The sequence below is a fragment of the Daphnia carinata genome, chromosome 8, assembly GCF_022539665.2.
Source record: "Daphnia carinata strain CSIRO-1 chromosome 8, CSIRO_AGI_Dcar_HiC_V3, whole genome shotgun sequence".
NCBI lineage: Eukaryota > Metazoa > Arthropoda > Branchiopoda > Diplostraca > Daphniidae > Daphnia > Daphnia carinata.
In genome coordinates this window covers 6121323-6140388 of record NC_081338.1, presented here as the reverse complement: position 1 = coordinate 6140388, position 19066 = coordinate 6121323, and the positions used below count along the sequence as shown (strand labels likewise).

The window sequence follows — 19066 nt, the reverse complement described above, 5'->3', positions numbered from 1 at the left end:
TGAAGGCATTTTCGGCTAGCAATTTCTTCTAGTACGTATTTCATTAAGTTACATGGTAAAATAAAATAGAAGATAAACCTTCAAATAAAACAAATGGAAATCCATTAAGGAATCAAAACAATTATAATATGTGTTCGACAAGATGGAGGACAGCAACCATTCGTAGGATCATATGTATACATTTGGTAAAGTAAAATATAACGTATCGGGCAACAGGAATTTTTTTACAAACCTTTATCTCCGTTTTCGTATAATACAGGCCCAAGATGACTGCAAGTGCACCTCACACGCAAGCTACAACACTAAAAAAAAAAGCCGTTAGAGAAGCAATTTTCTAAGAGAAAATTTTAAATAAATAAATTACCTTCGATTTTGGAGGGCGGTGAAGGCTTTGAAGAAATTGACAAAACTTACTTTAAAAACACAAATCACGGAAAGAATCTGAGTTTAGAACAATGCCCGTGCATTTTAAATGTCACTGTAGCAGATTATGATAGGGTAGCATTTGCGATTTGCATTTTTCAATAACTAGGTTCCATTTCTTGATCCAGAACTTCTGCAGTTCTGTATTAATCGGCATAGAAAACTGGTTCCGCCAAACTATTAAAAAGTGGTTGCATGAGAACTTCCTAAATAAGATTAATAGCTTATGAAAGAGCAAATGACTTTAAAAGTTTAACGAGGACAAGTACCTTACTTTAAATATAGAATTTGCTAAGTTAATTATCATTCTTAGCAGTCATGCGTCTCGTGGCCATAAGGCACAAATCCGGATAATGCTTCATCAGGTCCATCCATTTTTGCTGTGAGCAAACTTCGAAGCCATTACCGGCCACAAACTCTAACACAGATTCCAATAGCTTCGGCACTGCATGTAGGCGGGAGAGAATCAGCAAACTGATGGCGTTGCTAATTGTCACCCGCTTTACCAATAATTCAACGCATTGGTTCTTGAGCGTCTCGATGCCATATTTGTCAGACAGTTTGAAAAACATGACGATTGTTTTATCATCTGAAAGATTTGGAACATTACCAGTGTACAAGTAAACCAAAAGTTGCTTGAACACATCCATTTCACAATCATCAATTTTCACTTTATTAACCCCTGGTATTAAGGGTTTCGAATGGAACATGGCAGCAAAAACTGGACTTCCAGTTGACAGAATCAGGGTATGGGCACCCACTTCTTGTCCATTTTTGCAAACAAACTGAACATCACACTGACTTTGGCTGTAAAGCAATCTTTTCAGGCCATGAATGACATTCTTCTCACCCAAACTAGTTGTTCCAAAGTCTATCCACAGTGTAATGGCGTTTGGTAGAGATCCCATAACAATCCGGCTCCACATCCTGTCAGCTAAGTTCTGCAGTGGTATTTCATTTGCATATGCTGATCCAGTATGAGGATGTATCCACATATAGACAGGCCTTGAATCCCAAGAATTCAACTGTTTCACTACTGAGTCAGTCGACTGGTGGTTTAATTTGGGTAAGTTTTCTTGATGTATACCAGCAGCCCCTTCTTTAGATGTAATAACATTCACTGAGTACCTTGGCAATATCTCTTCAACACCGATCAAGAATTTGCGTTTTTTATTTCCAAGGTGGATGTTTTCATCCTTTGTGATAATGTTTAGGTGGATGATGAATGTAGAACTTGACTTTGAACCAAGAAGTTGCAATTTCTGTTGGTGGGAATCTGCCTTCAGTACATCCTTCAAAATCCACCTCACATGAAACAAACCAAGCCGCATCTCTTTCACCCTAATAAAAGAAATATCCGACATTTCTTTTTCTTGTCGAAGCGATAGTACCACCGTTTCACCACGTGCTCAGCATTTGAGTTAACTCTTCACATAAAAAGTAGACAACCTACGGTACAATTAGAAAGAAATTAATTTTCGATAGGAAAGATTAATGAGCTTTAATTAATGGAAACTAGTGCGTCAAGCATGGTTGAAATAATTTTGTAAGTTAGAAAAATCTGTTACTTTGTTCCGTCTGATGTCTCTTAATAAAACAAGCTGTCTGCAGCGATATGACTCATTGGTACCAATTCGAACTGCACAAATGAAAGATGGCTTACATGGAATATCACTAAACACAGTAAATACTAGCAAAAACACTGTTACGAACTGCGATTAGGTTTAGGAGATTCAGAGTCTAATTATAAAGCTTTAATACCACATAAAACTTTAATTTCTGACAAGCTGAGGACAAAACAAATACTACTTCATTCCATTTGGGTGTTTCATTTTGAAATGCAAAACAAATAATGAAAAATGAATGAGAAAGGTAGAACTACAAAAGAGCAACACGAACTTTTGAAAAACACACCAGAATTGTTGGTCCCTCGAATAATCGCAATTCGTAACGTCAGATATTACAGGGAATTAAAGGTTACGGAGTAAACCAATGCAAGTGGACAGTGATCCCGTACTTTTTGGGATTGCAGTAGCTTAAATCGAAATACGCGGTTCACTTGAATAATATATGCAATTACCTTATTCAGCATGCTGCTTACGAGTTGGCAACTGGGTTCAGTTACAAAACGATTGTACGACTTCACAGCTGCAGGTTTAACACTCGAATTCAATGAGTAAGGATTCGGCATTCTTTTTAAAGCATGTTTCCAGGTGCCATATTTACGCGTGGGATACAGCGTTGTCAACTCAGAAACTTCTCAGAGGTTCATTTTGGTTATTTATATATTTAGCATTATCGCTTACCAGTTTTCTGTTTTGTTTTTGCGTTTTAGTGAAATTAAATTATTTATTACCTCTACCATGATTGTTATTTCAAATGTCATTCATTTTGATTTTCGATGCAAAAGTCACTTGGAATATTTGGTACTAGGTGGCTTCAAATGTTATTCAAATTTCCAAGGACAAACACAAGGTCCAAGCGCCTTAAATCGCTGTCATAACAAAATACGAAATAATTGCAATATCTTTATATCATAGTCATATCAACGTTCGTCGTTCTATGATTATTGATTTTTTTCCACTTAGATATCGTCTGTCTTACAGTCTTGACCGTTGAAGCCTTAATGCCAGTGTTAAAACTGGTTTTCCTATCAGATTGATTAAAATCCCATGAAGATTTCTTAAAATGTCGTACTCTAACGGCGGTGGTTACGAACAAATTGGTGCTGGATCGTCGCTCTTGCATCCTGGTTTACCTTCATCAGACGTCAAAGTACTAAATTTAAAAATAAAACCACAACAGGTATTTATATTACCATGTTCTTTCGTCCTTGATAGGGATCTAGATTGCTACATTTTATTCTTGGTTCCATCACTGCTGTTATTGTAGTCAGCACGTTTATTGGTTCTTTCATTTTTCACAAAGAATCTTCAGTACAGCTAAATGTTTTCTTTTCCTCCTGCATCCTGTTGACTTGTGTTTCCAATATTGCTTTGGTAAGGATGAATGTTGTTGCTTTACAAGACTACCAAGTCCCCATGTTTGATGATTGTCATTGATGAGCTCCTAATTTTCTTTCAGATGATTTGGTACAGAAATCAACTATCAACTTCTGGAGTTCGATTCATCATCTATTTCAACTCCATAAACATCATTTTGCTCTGTATTTGTGCCAATTTGTACCACCACGGTTTCTAATGAACTTTGTTTTACATTATCCCCATTCTACGCGAGAAATGACGATTAAAGATGATTTGGTCAACTAAACGGTGTGTATATAATGCCAGCAGAAAGTATAACAGGACTGAATTTTTGGTAACTATTTACATGTTCTTAAATGATTCCAACTGGTAAACTTATAATATTAAAGAAAACAAATAAAGTCAATAACACACAATGACAATCATCTGATTTTCGGTAGAACTAAAGGACAGGGATTTTTTTTTTAAAAAAAAAAAAAAAAAAAAATTTTTTTTTTATCGGGAAGCAATAAGACTTTGACAAAAACATTTGTTTGGTTTGGTCCCCGGCTGTAGTCTTAGTAAATAGTACCGTATTTATATCCTTTTCTCTGGATGGATATACACACGTATGGCGCCTTTTTTTTCTTCTCTTTGCAAGAATCATTTCCACAATTTGAAACACACTTTGATGACGACGATCGACTGCATACACAACAACAACAACAAAACAAGCACACGCAGCAGCACGCACAGCAAGCCGTGGGATAGAGAAAAGGGTAAACAAGAAGAAGAATTGAAAAGTTTATATCATTTGAAATATAACGTAAATTTTAAACAGAGGGGGAAGGACGTTAGCATGGAAAATACAAATCAACTGTGTGTGATGCCGTCTGGAAAAATGCGGATTTTATCGGTTTTTTTTGTTTTTCTCTTCATTTTTAACCGCATGATTTGTTTATAGCCTTCGGATATTTTCGTAGGCGCTTACATGCCAATAATAGTAAACAGTTTTGAGAGAAACAAAAAGATTTATCTTTTGTTTTTCTCCACCTCAATTGTTTTTGCTGTCCATGTTGGGAACATAATCTCTAGCCATCAGTGTCGAGAAGACCGTCATGACCATTTTTTGCTTGACTTCAGTAATGTCCTCGGGCAGAGCGTAGACACGGGCACCGATCTTGCGAGCCATAGAAATGGCGTACTTGGCGTTGGCCAGATTATCTTCGTCCGACCCGCCCTCGCGTACCAAATCGTAATTGATCGTGCCCGGTTTGATGCAGTCGATCAAGTCGATGACCACTCGACCTTTGGCGATGGAAGAGTCCTAGTTTGTTTTTGTTTTGAAACGGAAATGTAAACATTTTGTTTGCCAACAAAATAAACAAAGAAATAAAATCCGATTGATTTTGTTTACCTGGAAATTCCGGATGGATGTTGTTTTCTTGCCTTGGGCGAGTTTATTGTTCACCCAGTCGATAATCTCTTTTTCGACGATCGGACTTCCCGTATCGGCCAATTGGGTTAGAATTGACAACGTGTACGCTCGCATCAATTGCCAGATTAAAGCTATTTGATCAAAGCAAATTCGATTAGTTTATTTTTAGAACTTAATTCAATTTTTAGAAAAGAAAATGTTACCAAGCGTCAAGGTTGGGTTGCCGTCGCTAATGTCTTTGCCAGCGATGCCGACCAGAGAGAACTTGAGTTGTTTGCCCAGTTCGACTGCGTAGTTGCAATTCTCCAACTTTTCCATAAATTTCCTCAATTTGGAAAACTCTCTTTAGGCAACAAACAAACAAAAAAAATGAATAATTTAAAAAAAATATGCAAAACTATTTTGTGATAACCCACCTGTGCACACGGCTCCAGTTAACGATGCCTGGCTTGATGACGTCGTAGAGCTGGAAGATGACCAGGCCGTCAGCCAGGTCAGAGTATAGCCAATTAACGTAGGGTGCCACACCCAAAGAGTTCATCCAGTTGCGGTATGTCTTCTCTTCTCGGCTCTCCTCTAAATTCTCAAGAGCCTAAAAAAAAAAAAAAAGGGTGAGGTCATGTGACAAATGTCTAGAAGGTAAAAATAACAGAAAATATCCACCACAAACAAGTTGAAAAAAAGGAAACCGTACCTCGAATGGAACGGAGGAATCGGCATGCAACGCGGGATGGTTGTTAAACAGGTTGGCGACGAAGGCCAAATTGAGCTTGTAGACGCCATCGACAACGTCCTTGGGCGTCAAAAAACTGCGGCATCCAAGCTTATCCGCCTGTTGGAGCATCAACTCGGCGCGACGCAACAAATCGTTCTCCTGGAACAGAATAGAAGGTTTTTTTCAATTGACGTCTTCGACGGATGGAACAGGTCAGAAAGGTGGTGGCCGCAAAAACAGTCAGCGGTTGGGGCAAAGAAACTCACCCTCAAGGCTTCCATCGTGACGCCGGCATCGAGTGGTGCGATCTGCTTCAGCAGGTATGTGTACACCTCAGAGTCGGTAATGTCGGAGTTGAAATTGGCGCAGCGTCGGTTGGTGCCCGACTTTTCCAGCTGGTAGTTGACCCAACGGAGCAGGATGGCTTCCGGCGAGAGTTTCATCAACTCTTCAATACGTTCGTTGTCTCCCAGTAAGTTGGTCAGACCCGGGCAGTGTTCCAGCGTAATTTGGTTGAACAAACCAATCTGTAAAAATTAGATGTTTTGTTTTAGTGAAAATGGCGATGATTAGAAAAGAGAAATTTCCTTTTTAAACGAGCACAATTTCTTTTTTGTTTCTTTAAGCGTTTTCATACCCGGATAATTTGCCAGAGGAGACCAAGAACCAAATGAGGTTTGCCTTTACTCAAATCGTGAGCGTCGATGTTGACGATATTGCAACCAATCGACTGGGCCGAGTAGAGGGCTAGCGTCAAATTTTCGTGCATCGTGTACACAGTTAAATTCTTCATGTTAATGGCTCGTTCGTCGATCGTATCCGGGCAAGAATGATTGATGATTTTGCTACGCAACAACAAGATGAAAAATTGGAGAAAACGTTGTTAAAAAAAAAACAGGAATGCTGCCACATCAATTTCTATTCGTTACCATAGCAGAATGCCGTCCTTGACTTTCTCGAAAAGACTTCGGCCAGTCGAACCGATGGGCAACAGGTGTTTAAGGTCTTTATCATCGCCGAGGTTTGTGTTAATCCAATCAGAAAAGGCCAATTGTTCTTCCATTCGAATCTGTTTTCAACGCATTTCAACAACCAAAAGAAAAAAAAAATGAAAAATAAATTAGATAAGGAAAATAATAATAATTAAAAAAAAGGAGGTGGTAAGATCCCGTTATAATCTGCATACCGTGTGGGTGGTGCCTTCTGACGAAGCATTTGAAGTGCCGCCGATCGTGTGCAAATTTTCCGGCTTCGATACGACTTTCTTGAAGGTGGCAGCCACATCCTGCGATTTCAACTTGGCACACAACTACATTTGAATAAAAAAAAAAATAGCGTTTCATTTACCGTTTTTTCAAACCAATTATAACTTAATTTTGATTTAAAAAACAAAAAAAAAACGTACGTGTTCAAATTCATCAAATGATAGTCTTCCTTTGCCAGGGCCTTCTTGATCTCGATCAACTTCTTCGATCATCCGGCGCACCTCGTACGAGGGAATTTTAAAACCGCAAATATCGAGCGCTTGTTTCAATTCTGCCAGTTCGATGTAACCGGAGCCATCGCGATCAACCTAATAAAAACAAAACAAAAATTTTTATTACTGAAACACCATTGTGTCGTAAAAAAATAAATAAATAAATAAACACATTGAAACACAACGACAACCTGCTGGTAATAATAGACGTCACGCAAATCACGACGGAATTCGAGAAGAGTATCCCAGCGCTTGATATTGAGTATTTCCATGTCGAACAAGACCAGTTGCTAGACTGAAACAGACTCTCGGACTAGCGGCTTGATTATATATCCCAGTGATTCTCTCTCTATTGCTTTTGGCCAGCACCTGATGGCACTTTGAAAAAACAGTGGCCTAGTTTATTGACGGGGATAAACGGACCGACACACAATGAAGCTCCTTTTTTTTGCGCAACCATCGCTGCGAAAACTAGCCATCGGTTGAAAGTCCCAACCCGTGACCGAATAAGAAAGAAATCCCGTCAGCCGGTTCGTGAGTGCAAAAATTTCTTACTGTTGTTTAATGTCCCTGGAAGGCGCTTTTTCCATGTTGTAAGGCGCAGATGGTGCCGCTGGTACCTCCATATGTTACACACAAGCAGCTTTTGCTTGTAAAAACGTACCAGTACTACTTACACTTAAAGAGTTCTCTCCTCGCCCATAAATCGGTCACGCACGGAATCAGATCTGGAACGGATCTTTTTTTTATTTTTACTTAATCGGATGAAGAGAGACTGCAGGTATCCATTTTGTTACATATTACGTACGCACACGTCTTATTTATTTTTTTGGCCGTTGTTAATCTACTGACACACTCTGGTCCGTTATACTCACGTTGCAGCGGACGACGGGGCTGGAACGAAACGATCGGAAACTATGGCACATCAAGCGCGACTACCGAAATAAGCCGACGTGCGGTATTTTTACGTTCCGCGTACGTGAATCGCAAATTGTTTCTTGTTTTTTTTTTTCAAAAATAGTTGAGACAATCATTTCGGTGTGTGTGTGTGTGTGTTGTTTGAAAAAGAAGAAATAAAACATGCGTTTTTCCAAGCGATTTCGTACGTGAGCAGAATCACAGAATGCGGTGGACCGAGCGTGACCTTCTCAAACCATTTCAGAAACGAAAAAAATAGCCGATAAAAATAATTTTTCCCCCCTTCCCTTCGTTATTGCCCCACATTAATCGTACACAGTCACGCCGACATCCCGAGGCGGTTTCTTTCTCTCTTAAAAATAAAGAAAAAGAATTAAAAGGGGAAGTCATTTTTCAATTTCCTCGAGGTGCAAAGCGACAAAAGAAACCCCTTTGCGGGAGGTCAAGAGTCCCCTTTTAGTCTACGTGTCACGCAGCTTAACTTAGAAAGCTCGAGGGGGGGGGGTATCATGTGTCGATGAATCAGCTATAGGGGAATTGGTAATCGAATATCGAAGCGTTTCCTGCGAACTGGCAAAGCATTTTCCTGTTTTTGTTTTTTATCTCAGTTTGTAATTAGTTGATGAGCAACAAGTTTTATGGGATGGGAATTCCAGAGAGAAAGTAGTTTCATTAGTTACGCTTCACTGACTAAATGACACAATTTATGAGCTTCTAAATTAACGGCTCTTTTTTTTTTTTACTCTGTTGAGAAAAAGAAAAATTCTTTTCGGGGAATTTCAGACGACACTTTGTGATGGAATGCCAAGAAGCTTAACACAAATACCGAAAAAACCTCTTTTTGTCATCACGGATGGTTCGTTCGTGAGTTCGTTTTTTTTTTTCGAGGGAGCCCCCTCAAAGATGCGGTTTTCCCATTTACTAACAAAAAAAACAAAACAAAACAGCAGCTCCGTATTTTTTTCCGAATAAATAATGGTGTGTGTTATTTTTAACTCGAGTCCAGTCGAAGATAACAAAAGCTCTACTGCTTTCACGTGAAGATTGAACGCGTGCTGAGCGCATGACCTTCGCGGCAAACCATTTCCAAATTTTAAACAAAATCCGGGAGTTTTAACAAACGAAAAACGTGTGCGGGGGGGCACTCTTTGAAATTGCTAGGCATTTCTTGTTTCTATTCTAAGATTGTCCTAAGCCATAGTCAACATTTGCTTACAATTTTCTAATACTTTCCCGTTGTGAAAAAGCCCCACACATCGGAGGCTCAAATTTCAATGCAGGAGTCACGTAAAAAAAACCAAAAAGCCACCCGCGATGAGATAACACGACCTTTGAAATGCTACATTAAACAATAAGGTAGAAGACAAAACCCAAAGTTGACTGACAACGTTTACCTGATGTCAAATCGTTCATTTCGTTTTCCTTGACAAGTGAAAGATTAAAACGTATTTTGGAAGTTTGACCGGTTAGGGTTTTCTTTACATTCATAAATTGTCACGAAAACAGTCAAGCCTAAACGATAAGATAAAAGTCGTTGGTGATCTTTTGAAACGTCTGTGCGAGAAACAGGTAAATTCCCAATCTCTCTGCCCGTTGGTTAGATAATTGAAAGAAAGGGGGGGGGAAACAACTTTTCTCAAAACGAAATTCTTTTTCTTTTGAAGGCAGAGGGGAAACGATTCAGCAGCAGCGAAAGAATGTGAAAAGAGATATGTGTTGGAAAAACACAAAAGGGAGGATGGTATAAGAAGGAGGAGGAAGACGAAGAAGACGAAACGAAGGTGGGGGCCTTGAATCGAGGCTCGGCTTCATTTCCATAGCGGGAAACTACTTTTCCAAGGCCATATAAGGCACACACCGAATATACCAACGGGTCGGGAAGTAACAACTCACAAGAATCTTCTTCTTCTCCAGTTAAGAAACAAAAAAAAAAGGGGGAAAAGAATTTAAGCAACGAAAAAAACAAACGATTATTTTTGTGTGAGTTGTCTTCCTACAAGCCAACCACAAAAAAAGAAAAATACAGAAAATTATTTTAATAAGTCGAAATATTTTCTCTTGCATTTTTTTTTTTTGAGAAATGCATGAAAAAGTGTTTCGACATCGTGACGTAATCGTCGGAATAGAGTGGCAAGTGACGACAGAGGACAACGCAGGATGTCCGGTTGTGTGTGTGTGGGTTTGTTTCAACGAGTCTGTTTCGATTCGATGGAAGAAAGCGATAAGAAAGCCAACAAAAATAAAGCAGGGGAATAGGAACCCATATTTGGCGGCGGACAAACAACAAAAAGAAAAAACGATGGAACACACAAAAAAAACGTGACTCATACGGCCGTTATTGGTCTGTGGCTACGTTTTCACAAAAGTGCGTATAAAACACACAGTTTAGAACAATCTCTCTCGACTTTTGCTCTCAATTCAAACAAGCAGGATACGATAAAAAAAGAGAGAGAGAACCATATGAGCTACAGAAATATCAGCAGGTGAATTGGGTATCAGTTTTCTGTGTCGAATGCATTACTTTTCCTCTAGAATCGATGAACAAAATCGAGACTGTAAAACTAATGAAAAGAGACCAAGGAATCCTAGATTTCGTTTTGTTTTCCCTACTTTTTGTGCCTCGTCAGAAAACGAGAAGAAAGAAACAAGGAAAGTCAATTCACTTAGGCGGGGCCCTGTCAGTTGAGGCCTGTCATCTGCTTTTCAACCGTAATTTCGGCTGGTAACCTGATTAACTAATCAAGCCACACAAATCCAGAAAACCAAACCCAATACCAAAAATGCCAAAAAAAGATAAACAGGAAATGATTCACACTCACGCTGGCAAACTGCTCACGAAGTTCTTGCCGTTCTTCTTCGGTAAATTTACGTATATTCGAAGAAGCTCCATTCCACTGATTCTGATGAAGCGCCATCTTTGCTTGACGTCTGTTAGAGCACTGTTGCCGTCTCGTACTTGCAGCCGGCACTTTTAAAACCCCCGACGGGGATTCAAATACTTTTTTTTTTCAAAAATGCTGGCCCTTCCCACTTTTCCTTTCCCCCCTGTGACCCCGCCCTCATCCACTGCACAGCCCCCATTTATAAGGATGGCGGTTTGAGTGCGTTATCAGCTGCTATATATTTTCTGGGCCGATAGATATCAAACAACGCCTTTTACACACGAGGTAAATAGTTACCGCTTAGGGAAATAAACTCGATACCGCTTCACCCAATCAAGCTTTTCTTTCCACCCGTTTCACTCTGACAGTATTCGGTGGTCTAAACGATAACACTTTAAGCTTCAATTTCGATATTGAACAGTCGTATGGTAGTCGTCTATGAAAGAACCTTTTTATCTTATTTTTTCAAAATCTTCTTTTGCAATTTCACTGGTAGACGCCATTAGGAAATCACATGTAAAGAAAGGGGAAAACAAAATTATCAGTTTAAACAATGAAGTGTACAACCGTCTTGCATTGTTATCTATATTGTACAGGATGCATAGATTGAGGGCACACGGTTGAAAAACTTAAAAAATTTTCAATAAATAATGTACAAAACCTTTTTATCAATGATGACGGTAATAGTATATAGCCCCAAATAAAGTGGTTTAAACAGTCGTGTCATAGAGGTAACGCCCAAGCTCGAAATTCACCGTCCTGTAAAAGCATTAAATAAAAACCCCATATTCATTAAGTTATTAACTATGATCAAAGTAAATTCCGGGCTGGAAAATCTGATAAGAATCATAAAAAAAGGTTTAACGAAATGAATGTTACCTCGCTAAGCTTCTGACCAAATCGTAACCGGCATTACAGCGGTATTTAGGAACTCCTTGAAACATGGCCGCAGATCCCGTGTGTGTCAGGAGCTTTAAGGAAACCAAAGTGGAAATCTGCGTATTGAACAACGAAAAGGCGTCACGATCTCGAAAGTGTGCTTGGCAATAACGCGATTAACAAAGGGGAAAGGCTCATACCTGTACAAATATATTTAAGGATGGCGTGACTCGTTCTTCGACAATTGAATAGAAAATGGCCATCAGTCGATCGATCGGGAAGACTTTGGGACCCATCAAGCGAGCGGCATTATGCAGTTTTTGCTTCTTTAGGGACTTCAAACCCTTGTCCTTATTTTTCCTGCCCTCTTTGGCTTTGACGAATAAGCGTCGGTCGTATCGAGCCGGGTTATAACTAGCTAAATATGCGGCGATGATTAGAAACTTGGAAAAGAATGGTAGCTCCATTTTGAGGCCAATTTGAGTCCCGCATGAATCAGGACCACGAACGTAGACTGTATTAAGACTCGATCGAAGTTTCGGTTCAAGATGTCGCCACAGTTTAACTGCCTGAGTTCGGTCAATTTCTCCATTATTGATTGGCTCCATAAAAGAATCCCAGTGCTGTGAGGCTATGTAGCGCAGCTCGCAATAATCGCGACATGCAACCAAGAAAACACCCAATATCATGGACAAGTATGTCTGGTACAAAGATGAATTTTCTGGCTGTGGGCACTCCTTCATCAGTAGATCAAGAATTTCTTCTACACAAATTAAACAAAATGTATACATTATTACAAACACCTGACACATGTAATAAATAAAATACCTTTACTGTACTGTGGGAAAAAGATGTGGATGGGATCAAGGCTTCCTGTGCCACAACGAAACTTTTCAAAAGGAATTTCAGAGATGAACATGATGCAAATATTGAGCCCAGTATATTCCGGGATTTTGGTAAGCATAGGGATTAGCATTCCATCATTTAGGTCTCTCAACCTTTCTGCCTTATCAAGCACAATACAAATTGGTCTGCCAACATATGATTGTTTAAGATGCCTGGCAAAGTCATTGGCACTGTCACAACGATCTTCACATCCCAACTGCTCCAATACTGATTCGTAAAGAAAGCGAGGGCTCAGGCATTCAATGCATTGGATTGCTGCATACTGAATAGTCTCTATCGACTGTATAACTTGCTGAACAACTAAAGATTTTCCCGTAGACGTGTGGCCATAAACATACAAAAAAGGTGGAAGAGTTCTCTGCACCAAATTCAGTCATGTTAAAATAGTTTGAGATGAACGTAAACGTCGTTAGATTCTTACGGTTTGAAGGATATCCACCAGTATGTCAATTTGTTGATCTCGATGAGGTATTTCAGTTTTAAGAATCACCTTTATTGAATTATTTTCCATTGTTTTAAATTGTTGGTTTTTATTTGCTTTGGAAGAAAACTTCAAAATCAAGACAACAGAGAAGTGCCAAAATCATCGCGGGAGAAGTTATATGTTGCCAAATTTCACACACGACTGTCAAAAAAACAAAACATTTATTAATGAATTGTTAACAATATATAACCCTTCATAATATATAAGCAAAAAGATTTAGTAACAATACCTAAAAATATGGTATTACGTTAGTTTAGTTTTTAAACTGCTACATGTTGGAATACGCTCAAGAACGTGCATCCAACTCTTCGGTGCTCCTGTAACTGACAGTTAAGAACCTGCATGTAAGAAAATAGAAGCAGAGTAATCAAAATAAAGTGTGTTCAAAATTAATTATAAAGCTCCTTCTCCAGATTGTTTAAGGGCTCTTTTGTCGGTTGAAGAAATGGCGCCTGCACATTGAATATTTGATGTTAAACTAGGTATCCACTATCCATGGGTTGCGTTGGTGGATGGGCCTCAAAAAATGTAATTAAAGAAAATCTGTGCTCTTGGTGTTCTGGCATCTAAAAACATATCATGTTATACTCATAAAAGCGTCGTAGTAGTGTGTACTTATTCTTGAATTTGTGTGAGTCTGGTTTTAAACAATGTTGTCCCCGCCCAAGAACGTTTTAAAACGAGCGGGACAATGCTATGTTGCCGGACCGAATAATTTTTAATATTCAGCTGAATGATTAGATCTAGTCGAATACAAATAGGGTAATCATTTACGTTGTCTATCAAAACAAGTTAATTAATTAGATATTTTCATGTTAAAAAAGCGTTACGTGGATGGTTTTCGACCATTCATCAGTGTCCTCAATTCACATGTGTGTGTGTCCCGTTACGTGGAACTTGTTGGTTGAATGGAATTCGTGTCTGTTGTCTGCTTCCACAAACGTCACTTGCAGTTTGATCAGTCGGGTTAGTTTGCTCAAGGCATGTTCCCGCTATGCTACGTGTTCCATAAACTGCTTGATCCTATATCAGAGTTGTAACTATAAATTAGATATTAGGAATAATTATTTTAAAAATGAAAAGCAAATCGCATTTATTTATTGTTATCTTCTGCGTCTTTTCAAACGCCCGCTATGTTCATTCGTTGGTCGAAGGACTCTACTGTGGCGTGGAAAATTGTTACGATGGTGAGCTGTTTCTGTTTAAATTTTAATTCGTGACGTAACAACCAACCTATTTATCTTTAGTTCTTGGAGTGACAAGAGAGAGCTCAAAGAGCGCCATAGGAAAAGCTTACCGGAATCTTGCAAAGAAGCTTCATCCTGATGTTCAAGGGGCTGACGTAAGCAAAGAAGAAGCTGAGAAGAATTTTCATAGAATAGCCACTGCCTATGAAGTTCTGAGAGATGATGCCTCTAGAGAAGATTATGATTACATGGTTGACCATCCAGAAGAAATGTACACTCATTACTACAGATATTACAGACGCCGTGCTGCTCCCAATGTTGACATCAGGATCATCCTTGCTGTCTGTATTAGTATCATATCTGGTATTCAATACTATAGTGCTTGGGATAGATATGAAACTGCCATCAAGTATCTGACCACTGTTCAGAAATATCGAATTCGCGCAACTGAAATAGCCAAGCAGGAGGGTCTGTTCAATGAAGATGGGAAAAAGAAAAACAAGGATAAATCAAAGGAAAAGGAAGAAAAGGAGCAGATTATTCGTAAAGTTATCGAAGAGAAAATGGACATCCGTGGTGGATACGCAAAACCAGACTGGAAGCAAATTCTTTGGATCCAGCTCATCATTCTCCCTTACACAATATATCAATATGTAAAATGGTACATTATCTGGGTCTACAAATTTAACATAAGAAAAGAAGAGTATGGTGAAGAAGAAAAGCTGTATTTGATTAAGAAACACCTCAAGCTCTCACGTTTAGAGTTCGATGCTCTTGAAGATCATACCAGAGAAGAGTATCTCGAACTTGGACTTTGGGAAAAGTCGAAAGCAATCGAATGGAAGGCCGAGAAAGAAGAAGAGCTAAAACGAGAGCTCTCCCAATCTGCACGTCATAAAGCGTACAGGCGTTATCTGAAAAAAGGAACGGGGCGACTCACATTTGACGATTCTTAATCTACATTTGACAGATGAGGTGAATCATCACCCGAGTTCATCCCGTGTTGTGATTTAAGAGTCTCTTGACTTGTGTCCCTTCATGTGCTTATTTGACGCAATACAACAGTTACCAAATTGCAGTTCCAAACAATCGCGTAATTGTAAAATGAATATGTATCAAATCCACTACGCCGGCTTCCTGGAATTGTGGCCAGCGTAGAGGTGAGCCCTGTATTCCGTTCCCCAAAGGATTACAAATGAGACCTTTTTTTTTTATAAACATATAAATGTGGTTCCCCATCATTCGGGAGACAAATATAGAAAACAATCGCTATAACAAGAAAAATTGTTCCATGTGAAATTTCCAGTCTCTCTGACTCAAGAGCTATACGTCAAGTTGTAGATGCTGTGCAACACAACAAGATGCCGTCGAAGAAATGATCATCTATCACTTACACAAAAAATTTCAAAAAACATGAAATTAACAAATCGCGAGAAGCGTGAATTGAGCGCACCACGCCTGCTTCAATAAAGGTACAACAACAAAAATAACTGCACGCTATCGAGACTGCGTTATTTTTAGGTGTTACGAAACAAGTGTGTCAAGGTGCGTGCAATTTTATAAAGCAGGACGGCGATTGGATACTTGCCTCTGTGAGGTTCTTCTAGCCGTTTGGGGCGTTGCCCGGGCAGCAAGACGTGGACTCCTACGAACTTCGCGGCTACCACCGCCGTCAACCAAGTCGTCATCTCGATGTAAACTATGTCTCTGCCTAAAACCGGGATTTGATTCATTGGATTCACTGTCTGTGCTGTACTCTTCGGAATCGAAATCCATATCATCCTCGGAATCTGGTGCGGCATGAAACCACCTGTAGTGACGGCCATCCCACTGCATAATTCAGCAAAATCGATTTAAGATTCCTTAGTTGTACCACATAACATTAATTTTCTTTTTTTTTTACTGCCGAATCGATGATATCCATTGAATACGGGTGCCAAGAAACGTCTCTCACGCAGTCAGAATGGCCTGTGAGGACGGCTGCGGGTATTCCAGTCAGGATATCATAAACTGGGGTACAAACATCCACAATTAGTTAGGCTTTTATAGAATTACGAGAAATTCGATATTTACTGAACACTTTCCCAGCTGCACAGCCACTGTAGATATAGCGCTGGCCAGTGCTGAAAGCAGGACTAAAACGGCAACGAATTAACGTTCTTAAAACACTGTGTCCCCGGTAGGTCATCAAACTAGTATCACCAGCGATTTTGTTCTTCGAGCATGACACTACGTAAAAAAATGGCGAAATTTTGGCAATAAAGTTAACTGTCAGACAATTGTTAAAAAAGTAACTTACGTCTCCATGGAACGTTTTGGAAACTATAATCCCAACTTTGGGAACTCATAAACGTCCTCGTCCGCTGCTGTACTTCGGAACCAGAAAACTTGCGCATATCCCATCTAATCGGCGCATCATTTCAAATTAATCAGAATGAATTTTTTGAGAATGATGACAGAAAATAAGAGAAAAAAATTACAGTTTGATGGATTGATCTTTGCTGTTTGTGATGAGATGTCTCCCATCACCTCGCGAATCTACGAAGGTCAGTCCATCCACGTGACCACCAAGAATCCCAACAGGTTTAGCCTCCCCATTTTCCGACAACGTCCGGCGATCCCACACTTTGCATAATCCGTCGTCGGCCCCAGAAAACAGGATCTGAGACGTTTCATCAGCATAAGCAACAGTGTTTACATCTTCATCGTGGGCATCAATCTAGACAAAAAATTAATGAAATTAAAAAACCCAAACGAATTTAAAGAAAGAGCAATTTGTACTCTGAGGGTTCTTTGACGCTTTTCGCAATCGTAAATGTACAAACAGCCGTCGTTAGCCCCGCCCAACACTTCATTGCCATCTTGAGAAAAAGTAAGGCTGAAAATACAGAATCGCCGCAGTTCAGGGCAAAGCGGAAGGACTTCGTGTCTTTCCACATCATCATGAATATTACAAAGATGAACTGCCAAGAAAACGCAAACATGTTACTCTTATACTCATTAGGGGGATAATTCTTAAATTAATAGTGAGCTCTTACTAGCTTCCGACCAACTAGAGTATATGATATTTCGACCGTCCGGACTGAAAGCTGTGTCGAGGATGCTCCAGCCAACATCTCGTGCAGGAATTTTCCTTATGCAATCAAAGCCTCCTTTTGAGGTGTCAAACACTCGAAGAACTCGATCTAAAATTTGGTAAAAAATGAATTTTATCTTTGAATGAAATAATCAAGTATTCTAAATACCTTGTGCAGCACTGAGAAATATGTTGCCATCCTTTGAATATGTTCCACAGAACATTTTGTGATTGCAGTTTGCAACCTGCTTGAATTTGTTAGGTAAATAGTTGTGTCCAATGTAACTTCTGTCTCCTCCAGAAAAATGTCCTGTCCATTTCATTCCAACTTGCCTTTGAAGTAAAAGTGACGTGATTCGAGAGGATTGGGATTCGTTGTCATGTTTGTAATATCCAGATGACAAACATGTTGATATATATAAATCAGTGCCCTAACAAAAAATTTTGATGAAAAAAACGTATACTTTACTCAAATGGGTTATTAAATAGATACCTCAAGGGCTGACAAATCAGGTGGGCTGTCAACAAAGGGTAATCGAGCACCAGATAGAAAGTCATGAAAAGATTCATTCCTCTCTTCAAAGACAGAATTGCTTTCAGAGAGTATATGAGCTCTACCACTATGGTTTCCAAAGAAGGAGAAGAATTGTTGGATATTAAGATGATCGGCACACCACCCAATGATTGTTAGAGGATAAATTATTACTAACCTCCTGATGAGCTGAGTAAGAACTGTGGCTATGTCGGTATCAGACTCTTCATCTGACATAGACGACGTATCGTCTCTGTTACTGCTTTCTCTGTCTTCGTCGTCAGAGATCATTTCTGTTGAAAAATTTAATATATACTTGAAAAATATACAAGCGTTGGATTAAAAATCTTACTTGAGAAAAACTTGTTGCCCTGTCGTTCAATCAAAAACAAAGTTCTTGGCAAACCCGATTAAAAATGTCACGCAACTCGCAGACGACAGTTGTTTGATAAAAAGCTTTGATCTAGGCGACATCTAGCGATTTACTCTCAAAACTATCGACAAAATCTGAAAGGCAACAGTGAGAACACATTTTTTTAGCTAACAATTCAAATAACATAGCCGATCGCCTTTCCATGTTGATCATAAAGCAGGACGGAACTCGCCATCTTTACGAACAGCCATCGCGAATCGCTCTTTCAATTTAACACAATTACTTTCTAAAGGACGGAATGCACGGCCTTTTTTTAGGCACATATTGAGCGTTAGTTACTTACAAACTGTCTAGTGAACATGACATGTCAAGTTTTTCAAACATTAAAAAAAAACTATTCAGCAAACGTTATCAGCTGCACACGTCACAGAAAGAGCGACAGGCGTGATGCCATGTTTCCTGTCTCCCGAACTTTCTCGTGTTGATGCTGAGATAAAAAAATTCAGCCACGATAAACAGAAAAGCTTCCGTATTCGTGATGTTTTTTCCGTATAACCATGAGTTGTCAACGCCTCAATATATCTGTTGCGCACGGTACCCCTACCTTACCCTCTCCGGCCATTTTTCTCGATAATGATCACGTTAATAACTTACGGAATGGAAGTGGCGACATAACTTTTGGGGTATAAATACCTTTACCAACGCTGGCAGACACATCACCATTAAGACGTTAGCTAAGTACTACTCATCTTACAAATCAATATGGCTAAGGACTGTTGTCAGAGTAAGTTCCTTCACAATAACTTTTTTTTT

The 19066-nt window shown here is 39.3% G+C and overlaps 6 protein-coding genes across 8 annotated transcripts; 2 read left to right on the top strand and 4 right to left on the bottom strand.

Annotated features, from left to right (window-relative positions):
* Positions 1-141: 141 nt before the first annotated feature.
* LOC130700076 (uncharacterized) lies at positions 142-1868 on the bottom strand. 2 transcript variants are annotated; one of them, XM_057522086.2, is made up of 3 exons: positions 693-1868; positions 365-629; positions 142-302 (listed from the first exon to the last, which is right to left on the bottom strand). In XM_057522086.2, the coding sequence occupies exon 1, from the start codon at positions 1785-1787 to the stop codon at positions 720-722; it is 1068 nt and encodes a 355-aa protein (XP_057378069.1). In that variant the 5' UTR covers positions 1788-1868; the 3' UTR covers positions 142-302; positions 365-629; positions 693-719. The 2 variants fall into 2 exon arrangements, with proteins under 2 accessions (XP_057378069.1, XP_057378068.1); XM_057522085.2 differs by having other exon boundaries at positions 698-1868.
* A 912-nt stretch (positions 1869-2780) lies between these two features.
* LOC130700090 (transmembrane protein 243-like) lies at positions 2781-3867 on the top strand. Its single transcript, XM_057522102.2, has 3 exons — positions 2781-3198; positions 3264-3422; positions 3508-3867. Exons 1-3 carry the CDS (start codon positions 3112-3114, stop codon positions 3622-3624), a joined length of 363 nt encoding a protein of 120 aa, XP_057378085.1. The 5' UTR covers positions 2781-3111; the 3' UTR covers positions 3625-3867.
* A 457-nt stretch (positions 3868-4324) lies between these two features.
* LOC130700096 (plastin-1-like) lies at positions 4325-10913 on the bottom strand. 2 transcript variants are annotated; one of them, XM_057522108.2, is made up of 11 exons: positions 10754-10913; positions 6945-7112; positions 6726-6848; positions 6469-6608; positions 6177-6384; positions 5806-6066; positions 5519-5698; positions 5241-5416; positions 5028-5167; positions 4804-4955; positions 4325-4713 (listed from the first exon to the last, which is right to left on the bottom strand). In XM_057522108.2, exons 1-11 carry the CDS (start codon positions 10847-10849, stop codon positions 4441-4443), a joined length of 1917 nt encoding a protein of 638 aa, XP_057378091.1. In that variant the 5' UTR covers positions 10850-10913; the 3' UTR covers positions 4325-4440. The 2 variants fall into 2 exon arrangements, with proteins under 2 accessions (XP_057378091.1, XP_059352598.1); XM_059496615.1 differs by lacking the exon at positions 10754-10913 and adding an exon at positions 7208-7346.
* A 441-nt stretch (positions 10914-11354) lies between these two features.
* LOC130700073 (origin recognition complex subunit 5-like) lies at positions 11355-13187 on the bottom strand. Its single transcript, XM_057522081.2, has 5 exons — positions 13023-13187; positions 12524-12959; positions 11896-12458; positions 11696-11811; positions 11355-11575 (listed from the first exon to the last, which is right to left on the bottom strand). The coding sequence occupies exons 1-5, from the start codon at positions 13110-13112 to the stop codon at positions 11527-11529; spliced, it is 1254 nt and encodes a 417-aa protein (XP_057378064.1). The 5' UTR covers positions 13113-13187; the 3' UTR covers positions 11355-11526.
* Positions 13188-13960: 773 nt separating this feature from the next.
* LOC130700079 (dnaJ homolog subfamily C member 25 homolog) lies at positions 13961-15347 on the top strand. Its single transcript, XM_057522089.2, has 2 exons — positions 13961-14272; positions 14333-15347. The coding sequence occupies exons 1-2, from the start codon at positions 14161-14163 to the stop codon at positions 15226-15228; spliced, it is 1008 nt and encodes a 335-aa protein (XP_057378072.1). The 5' UTR covers positions 13961-14160; the 3' UTR covers positions 15229-15347.
* A 34-nt stretch (positions 15348-15381) lies between these two features.
* Positions 15382-18368, bottom strand: LOC130700097 (DDB1- and CUL4-associated factor 11-like). Its single transcript, XM_057522109.2, has 11 exons — positions 18233-18368; positions 18059-18173; positions 17842-17968; positions 17518-17779; positions 17311-17457; positions 17054-17235; positions 16753-16991; positions 16572-16675; positions 16346-16501; positions 16176-16282; positions 15382-16102 (listed from the first exon to the last, which is right to left on the bottom strand). Exons 2-11 carry the CDS (start codon positions 18169-18171, stop codon positions 15830-15832), a joined length of 1710 nt encoding a protein of 569 aa, XP_057378092.1. The 5' UTR covers positions 18172-18173; positions 18233-18368; the 3' UTR covers positions 15382-15829.
* Between the last annotated feature and the right edge of the window lie 698 nt (positions 18369-19066).